Source organism: Heterodontus francisci, chromosome 10, assembly GCF_036365525.1.
Source record: "Heterodontus francisci isolate sHetFra1 chromosome 10, sHetFra1.hap1, whole genome shotgun sequence".
In the NCBI taxonomy this organism is placed as follows: Eukaryota; Metazoa; Chordata; class Chondrichthyes; order Heterodontiformes; family Heterodontidae; genus Heterodontus; species Heterodontus francisci.
Window position 1 is genome coordinate 23,407,037 of NC_090380.1, and position 15,300 is coordinate 23,422,336.

General features: G+C 43.2%; 1 protein-coding gene across 1 annotated transcript in view; it reads left to right on the forward strand.

Moving 5' to 3' along the window:
- Positions 1 to 15,300, forward strand: part of tnfsf11 (TNF superfamily member 11) — a 74,402-nt gene that overhangs the window by 42,922 nt on the left and 16,180 nt on the right. Inside the window, exon 3 of the mRNA XM_068039850.1 lies at positions 4 to 66. Within this exon, the coding sequence (XP_067895951.1) occupies positions 4 to 66 (63 nt within the window). The remainder of the gene's footprint in view (positions 1 to 3; positions 67 to 15,300) is intronic.

The window sequence follows — 15,300 nt, forward strand, 5'->3', positions numbered from 1 at the left end:
CAGGTGAATGTAAAAGGAGTCATGACACAAATTGAAGAGGAGCAAGGGAATTCTCCCGATTTTCTGGTAAATATTTATCTCTCAACTAATCACTCAAACAACACCACCATAACAGATTATCTAGTCATATTTTTAAATTGCTGTATGTAGGAACTTCCTTTGCACAAATTGGCTGTTGTGTTTCTTACATTACAACAGTGATTCCATTAAAAAATATTCCGTGGGCTGCAAAGCTCTTTGGGACATCCTGAAACTCCATGAAAGGTGCTGTATAAATCTAAGTTCCCTTTTTCCACAGCTTCAGTTCAGGAGCACATTGGACAAATGGACTCCTCTGTGTTTTAAATTCTCTAATTTCTTTTTTTTAATTCATTCAGGGATGTGGGCATCGCTGGCTAGGCCAGCATTTATTGCCCATCCCTAATTGACCTTGAGAAGGTGGTGGTGAGCTGCCTTCTTGAACCGCTGCAGTCCATTTGGGGTAGGTACACCCACAGTGCTGTTAGGAAGGGAGTTCCAGGATTTTGACCCAGCGACAGTGAAGGAACGGCGATATAGTTCCAAATCAGGATGGCGTGTGGCTTGGAGAGGAACTTGCAGGTGGTGGTGTGCCCATGCATTTGCTGCCCTTGTCCTTCTAGTTGGTAGAGGTCGTGGGTTTGGAAGGTGCTGTCTAAGGAGCCTTGGTGCGTTGTTGCAGTGCATCTTGTAGATGGTACACACTGCTGCCACTGTGCGTCGGTGGTGGAGGGAGTGAATGTTTGTAGATGGGGCGCCAATCAAGCGGGCTGCTTTGTCCTGGATGGTATCGAGCTTCTTGAGTGTTGTTGGAGCTGCACCCATCCAGGCAAGTGGAGAGTATTCCATCACACTCCTGACTTGTGCCTTGTAGATGGTGGACAGGCTTTGTGGAGTCAGAAGGCGAGTTACTCGCCTCAAGATTCCTGGCCTCTACTACTAAATAAGAGGTAGTGGCTGTTGGTTGGATTTATGAGAGACATGAAGAAGCTGCCATTGAAAGATTGAAAGGTACAAGGCTTTCAATAACTTATTATTAAAAGGTTATGGAGGAGACCAAGATACATTCATTCATTCATTGCAAGTGAACTGGAGGTTGTGAGGACTGAAGAGTGCAATCTGAGGGACGTTGATGATTAGGTAGAAGAGTTGATAGGGTTGGAGGATGAATAGAGGTAGTCTTTGAGATTGAGTGAGACAGAGTGGAAGATAAGTCAGACCCCTGAGGATTTCCTGAGTTCATGGAGCCATCAATTCCAGTGGGAAAAGAGTGACCTGAGAGGAAGCTAGATAGCCATTGTTATGACCGAGGCGGGAGGAGTGCGCTGTTAAATCAGTCCCACTTCTCCACAGGTCACAGCATATCAATAAATTTTCCCACCTACCGAGAAACCGCCAATTAGATACTCTATTTATCTCCCAGAATAAAGCACACCAAACAGGGTTCTTTAATCAACAACAAAATCAACTATTTATTAATAAACTAGGTCTTAACCAATAATGAGATAAACCTATATACGAAAAGCTCCTTATTTCCATAGCCCTCATGCACACATACATACATTCAAAGAAAAATCGGTTAACTGAGGAAAAGGATTTTTTGGTTTACAGCTGTTTCTTTTAGAAGCTATAATAAAAAAATCGGTTTGTCACGTCTGGTAGGAAATTCTTCAGTTGGGTGAGGTGTCCCAGAGGTGAATAGTCGAATGCCACTCAAAGTCTCAAGGCGAGGTTGATGAATAGTCTGTGATGGGTAGGCGTTCAAGGCAATTTGACTGCAGCAGGCTTCAGATAGGTCTTTCAGCAGGGGTGTAGCAACAGGACTGCTTAGATCTTCCAGCAGCAGTATAGCAGTAGAAGCTTTCTTCAGATTTCAGAATTTCTTAAAACACTGTAGGCAACAGGAACCACACTTGATGCAGGGATTCTTTAGAAACAGCAGCCAATAGGAATCTGCTACCTCTGACATACAGGGTTTTCTTCTCAAGAGATTTAGGCGTCCTTTACAAAGAGAGGTAACACTTTTTCTGGGTCTTCCTCTCTAATCTCCAGGCAGATCACAGACAAATTTCAAATGCCTACTCTTTGTCCAACTCACTGTTTTTTTAAAGAGTCAAAGTGAAATCAAAACCTTCCTGAGCAGGTCATATGTCCAGACATAGAGGCTGGAATTATACGCCACCCTAGCGGGTCTGATGGTGGCGTGGGGATGGCGTAAAATTGAGCAGCAGGCTCTGGGAGGCCTACCCGCCACGATTCGCCTCCGGACAAGTTTACGGAGGTCAAACGGGGGCCGGGGGAGGGGGTGTGGGGCGGACGGGGGGGGGGGGGGGTGGGAAACAGCCCGCCCACCTGAGGCCAATCAAGACCTTTAAGTGGCCACTTAACGGCCACTTAAGGGCCTTTGCCCACCTCCATGGGTATTTTACCCGTGGCAAGTGGGTGTACTGGGACGTGAAAGGCCACCCAGCGATAGCTGCCGGCCTTTCCGCGCCCCGGGGTTGGGGGGGGGGGGGGGTGCCTGGCAGTCGGGCATAACGTGCCCGATTGAGGGCCACCTCTGCCTCCCAACCCACCCCCGGGATCCAAGACACCCCCCCCCCCTCAAAGGACCACTCCAGCCTCATCAGGGAAGGAGCGATCCCCCTGGTGAAGCATGCCCCTACTTACCCCCTCCTGGATCCATTGCGTCAGCTTGGCTGCAGTCCCAGCAGTGGCCATCGCCCCTAGTGGCGCTGCTGGGACTAAGAGCTGCCGACCCACTGATTGGCCGGCGGCTCACTCAGACGGGACCTCCTCCCTCACGTGGGTGGAAGTCCCGCCTCAGGACTATTAAAGCCTGGGAATCGGTAAAATACGGGATGGATCCCCAGGCTAGGCGGAAGCGGGTTTGCCACCGACTTTCACCTTGGAGTCCGGCTCCCGTCCATCTACCATAAAATTCCGGCTAGAGTCTCCCTTTTCATTCAAAGTTGCTCTGAGGAGTTCAAACCCCTTTCTGGTTTCCTTGAAATTGCTTGCTTTCCTGTCCTTGTATACAACTTCAGCTTCCTTTCAAACCACCCAGAAAGTTCAAGTTTTGTTTTTGAACTTCTTCTCAAAACATTGCAAAATTTTCAGCGATTTGCAGGTGTCAATGTCCACTGAAAAATCCTTTTCCAATTTTTTAAAACACACAGAATTCTAATGTTTTAGTAAAAAAACATTGTAACACCATGAACATCCTGTTTGTGTGAGGCCATATAGATGCTTTAGAACTGTATGATTCCAGACCCCATCAAAGAACAGCAGATGTATTCAGGGCAATGACAAATGATTTAGCCACAACTTTTGAGGTTATTGTTGCTTCCAATATATAAATTTTACTCTCAGCAATGCAAAAATTGTGTGGTGAATTAAATGGAAAAAGAACAGCTGCAGCGGGGTTAATTTCTTTGTTTGTCTCCAAGGGGCGGAGCAAAACTTTCTTAGATGCACCACTTTACGTAATCTTTTCTTTTAAAAAAATCCCGATCGAAAAAGAACTAAACTCCATTTTAAACTGTTTTTTTTCCCCCAATTCTTTTGATCTCCTTATGGTTTGAAAGCAGCAAAATCATTTGTAACATTATCAACGTCAAAGGAAAGCATCTCCATTAGGGGAGACAGCATTTTAGATTAAACTCCAATTGTTTCCAAACTTTTTAACATCTTTTGTAAGAGGTTTCTAATCCAAGGATTTTTTTGATACAACAAAGATGATTCCAAATTCCAAATAATGGCAATAGACATTTAAAATTCAAAACTGCCAATGTTATATGAGCGAGCTTTATATCCAGAATTAAAGCCTCCCTCACACCATGACATGATAAACTTGAAGGTTCATTGAAATTCCAGTTTTTCTCAACTTAACAGATTAGTTAACCTTAATAATTTAAACTTAATTCAGACTTATTAATTTATAATACACAAAACAGAATAGCACATGCTTTTTTAAAGAAAAGGTAAATTACATCATTTTCTTGCTGTTTCTTCAGACGCCTTTTCAAATGACTGTAATAAAACCAAAAACTAAAGAAAAAGTTATTTAACATTCTTACAACAAAACACCAGCTTCTTAAACAAACTTTAAACAGACAGAATCTTTCCCATATCTCCTTTATTTATCCTTCTCTCCCTTAAACCAATATCCAATTCCTGACATTTGCTACTTAAAAACGGTCAAGAAGGCATGTCTTTAATTTAAACTGCAAAAACAAATTTTGGTCCAATTAAAACAGTGTTTTGAACTTCAAATTCGATTTCTGCCAGACATCTTCAGACCTTCAAGGCTGAAGCTTTTCTCTTACAAAATTGTTCATTGCCTTTTCACAGTTGCAAGACCAACTTTTAAAATAAAAATAAAAACTTTAATTTAAAATATAATTCAATTTTTATATCCCTTTCTGGGTGCACAGTGTTAAGTTGAAATGAACACACTCAATAATCACTTTCACACTTATTCAATTCCAAACCACTTAGAAAAATTGATTCCTGTAATGGGTTATGAATTCAAAGTACCAAAAATCTGTGTTAAATTCCCTGTCCCATTCCGAAGGAACACATACAGGTTCAACTTGTTCACAAACAAAACATGACTCAAGGTTCTCACAAAAATATACACGTATGAAAAAAAAGAACAAGTAACAGACTCATGCTTTCAATATTAAAGCCAGACTACAAAGGATTAATGACTGTTGGCTGTATGGAACACAAGCTACACAGATAAGGACATTCATTCATGGAAGCTTCCTACATTCGAACAAAAGACACAGTAATGTGATTTTACTCACTTGAAATTTCACTAAAAACATCTTAGGTTGTCCCTCATTCCTCAATCTGATAATTCTCACTTTCCCACTCCAGCTTTCCCAATCTACATTCTAACCATCGTCCTCGTAGGAGACCAGGGCAGTGCCTCCCACAGTTACTGCAGACACAGTTGCCCGTTGTCTCCCCAATCTTCTCTGCAGTTCCAAATCTTTTTTTGAAGCATTCATTCTCCTCCTCCTGTTGTTTCAACTGACTTTAATTTCCTGAGCACCAATCACGGCAGTGCTACGTTCAGGTTAGAGACATGCTGCTGCTGTTACAGAGTGGTCGTACACAGCTCCAAATCTCAAACTCACTTGTTCAGACGCTCAACCTCTTTATCTTTCTGGGTAGCGGTCTCTTGGATCCGGTGAGTGCTGTCGAAGGTTTTTGCCTTCTCTATCTTTAATTTCTTCTGGCCTATCTTATCTTGAATGAATTTCTGCTTGAAAATCCATTTAACAACTTTAGACAAAATGACTTTATTATTCTCTTTTTATATTCTAATTTAAATGCCCTTGGATCACTGGTGGGTCCTTTAAGATCTCCACACTCCCTGTCATGCAGGCCCCCACCTGCCAAGACTGAGGCACACATTATTTTGCCACATGAACATTAAAACTTAAAATTGTGGCTGGGAATAAAAGAGGGCCTATCACAAGGAATTGCCAAGCCCCTGACTGGAAAGACATTTGCATTCTAGCGGACAGTGTTGCAAAAAGGGACCCAGTCCTTGCTTCCCCAATACACAGAAGAAGTGATCAGACCAGTTTAGTCACGTGACTAACTGTTGGCGTTTTTGAATTTGAACTTGCTGAGAGAAAGAAACTCAGGAAGCTCTTTGCTGCTGGACTGAGACGACCTCTGTCCTGTCTGCTGATCTCTTTCTCACCGAACTGAAGACCCATAGAAGATACATGAACCCCAAGAGAGAAAGGTTTTCTACAGTGAACAAGGTTTAAGAAGAATACTGGGCCCCAACGAAAAGCAAGACTACCTACAAAGGACTACAGTGAGCTCAAAGCACAGTAAAAAAACCCTCTTCAGAGATTGCCTCAAGCTTTATCACTTTATTTTTCTTCTGCTCTTTTCTGTTTCTATTTGTATGTGCGTATCGTGTATGCATGCTAGCGTAGGGTGCAGCTTGTATCCGTAGGCGTTAACCAAATTAGAGTTTAAGTTTTAATTTTAATAAATTTCACGTTTCTTCTTTAAACCTAAGAAGGCCTGTTTGTGCTCATTTATTTGCCTCATCGTTAGAAAGCGGTGAACAAGGATTCACCAAGGGGGAGCTCAAAACACAGTGTGTTAAAACATAAACCCTGTTACAATAAGACCAGATGAAGACAGTAAAAGACCCCTAGACACCTTTGTCACCTGGTCGTAACACTCCCCAAAAGGGTTTTCCCTCCCAAGACGCGTGTTGGCCGGTCTCGCGAGCTTGCGATCCTTCCTCTCCCTCAAAAGGCATTCACAACGCGCCAAGTTGCATCTGGGGTGCCACTGTCGGATTTCATACGATAGGGGTGTTTTATACCCCCTTCTAAGGTGGGAACAGACTTGGCAACATAAAGTTTGTTATGAATTGACTTTATTGAGATAAAACTAAGGACAAGTTTGTTAAGTTCTCAGATAAACCATAGTCACAAACTCAGGTAGTAATTAACAGTCTAACGCAGATACTACCCGGATTAGAGACTGGACGACAGAGCACACGACTAGTTTCTCGTGCAGCTTTGGGTCCTCAAGCTTTTGGCTCTCTCTCTCTCTCGTAGTTTCTCTTGTTGTTCAAAATGCTCTGCCACATAGTGGCAAGGAATGGGCTTCTTTTATCCGGTCAGCTTTACAGTTAACCCTCCCCTCTCCTAATCAGTGATTAGTCTTGTATTAAAGGATGCCTTTCTTAACCAACCAAGGATCGTTTTGTGAAGATTGCTAACCTTTTGGATTTACGCAAGTAGTACACAACAGAGGTCTTTGTGTTGACAACTTTTATCTCAATGCTTTTACTTTTCGAGGATGCCTTATTGCACTATGAGACAAATCTACGCAGAAGCTGTCTTCACTGTCTGATCCCACGGTCTAACATTTTTACTGCAAGTAAGCATTTTAAAACTTGACATAATCTCCCAGAATCCCTCTGTCTTGACATCTTGTCTATACTGAGCCTTATTTCCTAAGTTTTTCCACTTTATCATACTACAAAGGAGGGCTGTAATAAAGCTAAGTGTTAGTTTATGATAAGTCATTTGTTAGTTCATAAATAGCTATATTTTAACAATTAGTATGCTGGTTAGTAACTTTTAGCAACCTAATAATCTTACATGTTTGACTGCAAACTGTCTGCACTGTGAAGTGATTTGCTTTTAGAAAGCAACGCGTAACTTCACACAGATGCAGTCACTGAGAAAAGCCCTTAGAAATGTGTGAGTGCAAAGTGACCACCACAGAAAGTGGTTGATGCCAGCAAGGAAATTAGAGGCACATTAAATAAAAGTCTGGGTAGAGAATTGAAAAGGAAGTGAGTATGAAAGTAGAGGTGTGGTAGATTTGAATGCTTTCATAGTTTGTTGCAACAGGTTCACACCGTACAGTGATGTGGTGAAGTCGCTGAATATTGTTTCCACTGCTCTGATTGAGGCTTTAGGTCTCCCCAGCAAAACCCAGCTTTGCATCTACTTTTCACAGCTTGTGTCACAGGAGTTTTCAATTCTTAGCTTTGGCTTTGACTCACCAGTTATCTTGCAACCCATCGGCCATCAGCGATATGGCCTGGGCAGGTTCCAGTAAATGTAAGTTTGCAGCTGTGGTTTAACAGTACAAACTAACTCTGGAGATGGTGTTTTGAAAAGCATAAGCAAGCATGGGTGTGTCAAATTTCCGCTCTCTTTAGCACAAAGTCTGGCACATGCTCTGTCTGACAGCCAAATGCCCCTTGAGCTCAGGGCTGCCATTGGATTTATTGCTGCAGGTTTCGTCACACAATTTCTAACCCTCCAATCCCCTTGCCCCCACATTCCCAACATTGCTGTTCCAACACATCCATCTTTACGACACATAGCCTTCCTATGCGAGATGGAAAGAGAGCAGACTCGGAGATTACTCTCACTGCAAAGAACTGAGGGGTTGGCGTCAGGTGGAATGTTAAAATTTAAAAATTCTCAAACCCCGCCTCCGACCTGCCTCCAATCCGTCCACTTCTGACTTTAGCGTAGGTGGGATGGGAGGGGCGGGGGGGGGGGGCGGGTGGTGCAAACCAACCTGCTCCCGGGAGGTGGGGTGTAATGAGGCTGCATACCTCAGTTCCAGGTTTACTCCTGGCCGGCTGGGCTTTCCCAGAGGTAAGTGCCTTTCCAGTGCTGCTTGTAGGCCAGAGAAGCAGGAATGCTTCCCTCAAGGCACAACGCCCACCGCCCCCCCCATCCCCCCCACTACCCCCACACCCCACCAAGCTAACCTGCATCCCTGCCTGCAATTGACCCCTCCCTGCGATCCAAAGTCCCAGCTCCCTGTGATTGGACCTTCCGGGATTAGGATTGGGTTCCTGTCCCGCCCCCGGGATCAGGGATTGGAGCCACGTGACTGGATTTGACAATCGGAACCCCCACCCAGATCAGCATCCAGCACCCACCACGCCACAATCAGAACCCCTCCCGCCCTCAATGGAGCACCCCCAGAGATTGATGATTACCCACACCTCATGATCGGAACCATCCCCAGTGCTATCTCAGATACTGAAGCAGCCCGTGTCAGCATGCAGCAAGACCTGGACAACATTCAGGCTTGGGCAGATAAGTGGCATGTAACATTCGTGCCATACAAGTGCCAGGTAATGACTATCTCCAACAAGAGAACAGATAACCATTTCCCCTTGATGTTCAACAATGTTACCATTGTTGAATCCTCCCTATCAAATTCCTGGGGGGTTACTATTTACTAGAAACTGAACTGGAGTAGCCATATAAGTACTGTGGCTACAAAAGCAGGTCAGAAGCTGGGAATTCTGTGGCGAGTAACTCACCTCCTGCCTCCCCAAAGTCTGTCCACCATCTACAAGGCACAAGTCAGGAGTGTGATGGAATACTGTCCACTTGCCTGGATGAGTGAAGCTCCAACATCGCTCAAAAAGCTCAACACCATCCAGGACAAAGCAGCCTGCTTAATTGGCACCCCATCCAGAAATATTCACTGCCTCCAACACCAATGCACAGTGGCAGCAGTGTGTACCATCTACAAGATGCACTGCAGCAACTCGCCAAGCCTCCTTCGACAGCACCTTCCAAACCCACGACCTCTACCACTTAGAAGGACAAGGCAGCAGATGCATGGGAACACCACCATTCTGCAAGTTCCCCTCCAAGTCACACACCATCCTGACTTGGAAATATATCGGCGTTCCTTCACTGTCGCTGGGTCAAAATCCTGGAACTCCCTAACAGCACTGCGGGTACACTTACACTCCATGGACTGCAGCTGTTCAAGAAGGCAGCTCACCACCACTTTCTCAAGGGCAAATAGGGATGGGCAATAAATGCTGGTGTTCCTAGCAATGCCTACATCCCATGAATGAATTTTTAAAAAAAACTAGGGTGAGAAATGGGAGCAACTCCGAGGAAATTTCTGGTCTTGGTCAATCATCATCAGCCCACCTAAACATGGCCATCACTCAATTTCCTGAGGCAAGTTTCTATAAAATTTCTCCCCAAATCCCAAAGAGAGTTGAACGTAACTCCAAACTGTCCATTGAACTTCCCAACCTACCTGGTCGGCCACCCTTGAACAGTTACAGGGAATTTAATCTTTATAAAGGGTATTGTGCTTTTTGATATAGGTTGAAGGAGCGTTTGGTGGAGCCTGCTTTGGGTTTGAACTGTGTGGGTTTGACCTATTGGCCTTTTGCTTCATATCACCGCCGCTCATCACAGTTTGTACAACTAAGCATGCCCAATAGAATGAGAATACTCCAACCCACAGAGCTGTGGTTGAGGCAGTGTCGATGGGAGCCTGAAATAACCACTTTGCAGCAGACCGTTCACCCTCATATGAACATTCTGGTTAGCAGTTTAACATTTGTACTCCAGCGATAACCAAGTATCACCAATGTGTGAATCAGCAAGTTCACACTCCTTGTTATAATGACCATCAGGGGCTGCTGACTATTGCCCTGTCAAACATAGCAGCTGCAAAAATGATATTCATTGCATTTTACCCCCTATCCACTCACTCTCTTTGTTATTTTCCAATCACCTACTGTATTATTTATGACTTTCTGTTCACCCCCATCGTATTCATTTTCTAATTTCCCTCCTGTTTTATTTATTTCCTCTCTGGCCCACCTTTATTTAGTTTTTACAATTCCCAAAGATTTATCCTTTATCTGTTTCTAGCTCCTCCTTCTTTAATCATTATATATTTTCTGTCTGCTACCATTCCAGTTAGCTGTTAACTGTGGCCCAGTGGGTAGCCCTCTCACCTCTCTGATCGAAGCTTATGGGCTCAAGATCCGCCAAGACGAGCACAGAATCCATGCTGTTCAGTGCTGCATTGTCAAAGGTGCCATCTTTCAGATAATAGGGTAACCAGAAGCTCTGGTCTGCCAGTTCAAGGGGATAAGAGATCCTAATGACACTATTCAAAGAAGAGCAGGGGAGCTCAGTTAACACGGATGCTCTAGTTGTGATTGTGTGGCTGTTTGTGGGATCTTGCCATGCACAAATTCGCTGTTGGGTGTTTGCCACATTATGACAATGCCTACCCTTTAGAAAGAATCTCATTGGTTGTAAAGTGCCTCTAGGATATCTCAAGATTGTAAATATAAATTCAAGTTCTTTCTTTACTCCCTCTTTCCAGGAGCCTTCTCATTGCTTTACCCAGAGTGAGAGCTCACACCATGTGGGATACTGTCACTTTCTGTTCATTGTGGGAAGAGTAGGGGATGGTGTGGAACTCATGGTTGATGAGAAAGTCAGTACTGAAGCATTGTCATCCTAACACGAACTGCGTTGCTGCCTTGGTGAATCTGTGTGCTAGGATTGTGGGCTCACTGAACTCAATCTAATATCTATCGAGTTGCTTCCTTTCTGACAGACTGCATCAGGCGGTTTATGACACTTGCTGTTCCCAGTTTGTAAATGTGCGAGTTTCGCTGCTGTGGGCCGCAGGTGTTTACATCATAGTGTTACGGCCGACCGCTCCTGTCAAAGCCCCCAATCAAAATATACCAATGCACTGTTAATTCAATCCCAGATCGGCTAACAAATCATTTAAAAACTTTCCAAATTAAAGAAAGACCCAACCAAATTGTACCATCTATTAACCCCCGAATGAGGCTAACCAAACCAGATGTCTTTAAATCAATAAATTAACTCTTTAATTAGAAAAGCTAAATTCTTAAACACTATAAAGATATAAACAACATTTAAAATAGAAAAAATTAGAGTCCTTGCAAATTTACAGTCCAATGTTGCTTGAAGTCCCACAGGATGTTGCTCGAAGTCCTCACAGGATGCTACTCGAAGTCCTCACAGAATGTTGCTTTCCTTCTCCAGCGAATTTCAACAATTAACGACTTGCAAACACTTTCAACAGAATCAATGTGACTTTAGAGTTTTTGAGGAATAAAAGATTGTCACAGTCTAACTTCCCTTTCTTCAATTTAAATTACCAGAGATCTCTGTTTTGGCTTGATGTTTTAGAATTTTGAGAGATAATAATTAAACAGACTAAAATCCTCTTCCTTCCATTTAAATGATTTAGAGCCCTTTTTCAGGTGTGCTCATCACAGCTGTGTCCTCTGTGTTTGTCTGTGTTAGAACAAACTGTCATACTAACTGCCAGTTCAAAACGGAATTGTAACAAATGTATCGCATCAGGCTCACTCCCAGTGGCGAGATCTATGGTAACGAGAATGCATCCTTTGAATTGCAGTCTCCAAATGGCTGTTTCTAAGGCAACAAAAATGCACCTTCCTATAACTCCTAGGGCTTGCTGGTTCTTAAAGCAATACCGATCCTTTGCAAGCCTTAAAGCCAAACCGCATATTCCGAAAAGAAAGCTACAGGACACCTCCGCCCCTAGCGGAATGAAACGCCTTTCCTGAAATGCGTTTCATTACAATGGATAAATAAAAATACAAATTGAAAAAACGCGAACACTTTTTTTTTTACAGATATACTCATTTCTAAAAAAAAATGTTTAGACTACAGCAACAAGTTCCACCGAACATTTCAGCTTTAAATTTTCATAAGGTTGTTCCAATTAACCCATTTTAAATTTCCAAGCATAGTCTTCCAATTGTTTTGTGATTTCCTTCCAAGTGTCCCTAGTGTCCATCACCTCAGTCAGGTGAGCTGCACAGCTAGGAGCACTGACCACTACTGGGTTCACTATTCTCTGAGAAGTTTCTCAAGTACCCCTTAACCTACATGACATCACTTGACACTGGAAATCATGACCGGTGTAACAGAAGCTGATTTTTTCTTACCCTGGGGTGTCAAAGAAATTTGACAGTATCCCTCCAACATATCTGTCTCTTGAAGCCATATTGTGTTGCCCACTCTGTCCATGCAGTCCTTCAAATGAGAATTTGGGTAGGAGTCTGCCTTCTTTACCACAGTGACCTTTCTAGAGTCTATGCAAGTTTGAGCCGTTCCACCAGGTTTCGTCATCAAGACCACCTGCAAATTCCAGCTGTCCTGACTAGGTTCATCTAAGCTGCCCTTCAGCATGCATTGTACCTCTGCTTCCACTTGGGCTTGTCTGTCTGGACCTAAGCGACAAGGATGTTGTTTTAATGGAATGGTTCCCCCTATACCCACATCATGTGTGGCTAAGGTTGTACATCCTGGCTTATTCCGACAAACTTTTTGAAACATTGTGAAAACCCTGGTTAGGACTTCGTGCTGTTCTGCCTCTAAGTGTAAAAGCCTATTGTTTAATTTTCCTAGCCACGCTGCATTTGCTAATTGGATAGTTGGAGGTTTAATCTGAGAATTTCCAAGGCCTACTTCTGCCTCATCCTCACTATCCTTTTCCTTTTCCACAGTCCCAATTACCTGACATACCTGTACTGGCGTATCCTCCTCCCTGCGGTATTATTGTTTGAGCAAATTAATATGACACAACCGGTTCTTCTTCCAGCGATCAGGGGTGTCAATCAAGTAATCTACCTTACCCACTCTTCTGATCACTTTATATGGGCCACTGAACCGTGCTTTCACTGGTTCTCCCTGTGATGGTAACAACACTAATACTTCATCCCCTGGTTTTATAGTAGGTTGTGGTTTTCCCACCATTTGACAGGTGTGGCACGCCCTACAAAATTGTCTTACATCCTTTGTAAGACCTGGCCAGTAATAGTGTTTGCTTATGTGTGATTTGGTCTTCCGAATTCCCCTATGTCCTGAAAATGGAATGTCGTGTGCTAACCTTAATAATCCTTGGCGATATTTAGGTGATACCGCTATCTGTTTAACAACTGTCCAGTCTTCGTCGGCAGGTCTATGAGGCGGTCTCCATTTCCTCCTAAAGCCCGTTTGCCATATAATAGCCTTCCGGAACTCCTTTCACCTCAGCTTCTGACAGAGCCGTCTGCGCTATTTGGTAGATCTCTGGATCAGCCTGCTGTGCTGCAATGATAGACAATCTGTTAAACATCTCATTTGGATTATCTAAATCCCCAAATAAAGTTTCAGATGCCTGGCTGTCTATCTGTGGTGTCCCTTTTACCTCCAACAATGGATCCTGTTTAGCCGTTGCTTGGGTAACTACACACACAGGAAATATTCCTGGAACCTGCTCCTGTAATTGCTCCATTTCCTTCATTTCACATGGTTCCTCTGTAACTATAGGAGTAACTGATATTTTTGATCCAGCCAAATCATTTCCTAAGAGTAGATCAATTCCCTTTACTGGTAAACTGTGGACAACACCTACAGTTACTATCCCAGATATTAAGTCACTCTCTAGGCGTACTTTATACAAAGGTATGGGTATACACACTCCGCCAATTCAATATACCTTAGCGTTCAAGGGGCTCTTTGGTGGAAACATCATATCTTCCCCCAGCAAGAGGTTTGGGTTGTTCCTGTGTCCCTGAGTACAATGATAGGTTTTCCTGCCTCACTTGCAGGATACGGAGTTACTCTCCCCTTTGACAAAAAATCATTATAACTCTCAGGTGTTTTGTTCTTAACCTCTACACCCCTCTTAGTTTTAGTATCTGGTTTCACATTCACAGCTGTCATTAAAGCTATAGCCTGGTCTGCTATACTCTCAGTCAGAGTCTTTTCCTCTGCACTTACTTTGCGTACCCCAACAAGTCCTATGTGTTTACTTCGCAATTTCCAGCACTCTGAACGAAGATGACCTGTTTTGTTGCAATGATAACACTTTGGCTTGCGAACCTCATTTCTACCCTTAGCACCTTCCTTTCTGACCTGAGGAGGTGATCCTGGGGCATTCCCAGCTGTTCATTCTTGTCCCCGGCTACTTGCCTTCCTTTCACTCTCCCACTTTCTATCCTTCTCAGGTTTATGGGGTTGACGGACAAAATAGGTTGGCTTATTCACAAGCTCAAAATCATCAGCAATTTCTGCTGCTTGCCTAGCTTTCAAAACTTTCAGGTTATCTATATGAGTTCTCACTACTGAAGGAATGGCGTTTTTAAACTCTTCTAAGAGAATCAATTCTCAAAGGTTCTTATATGTGGTTTCTATCTTTAATGCCTGTTTCCAACGGTCAAAATTCATTTGCTTCACCCTCTCAAATTCTAAATATGTCTGCCCAGTCAATCTCCCTAAGTTCCTAAACATCTGACGGTAAGCTTCAGGGACCAACTCATATGCAGCGAGAATAGCCTTTTTTCCATCTCATAATCTGTAGATGCCCCATCAGAAAGCGTGGCATAAGCTTCGTGAGCTCTGCCTACCAGCCTGCCCTTCATGAGCAATGTCCAACTTTCTTTCGGCCATTTCATCTGTTCGGCTATTTTATCAAAAGATATGAAAAATGCCTCTACGTCCCTTTCCTCGAACTTAGGAAGAGCCTGTATAAATTTAAACAACTTCTCGCTGGGTCCTGATCTAAATTCAGATTCTTCCTAACCCGAATTTTCCCTGGATTTAAGACTACTCTTTTGTCTTAGTTCCATCTCTTTTAATGTAAATTCCCTCTCTTCTCTTTCACTCTTTCTCTGAAGTTCAAGTTTTCTTATTTCTAACTGAATCTTAGCTAATACTACTGCATCACTCTGCGACCTACTACCTTCATGTCTCTCGTATTCCCTTTCTTGTTCCTCGTATTGCCCTTCATCTGTATCATCATCATCTTCTACCAATTCCAGATGTTCGGCTATTATGTCAATTATCTCTGCTTTTTTGGCACCTGATTTCAATTCCAATCCCAATTTCACTGTCAATTCTTTTAATTTGTTCTTAATTAAAGTTATCAAGT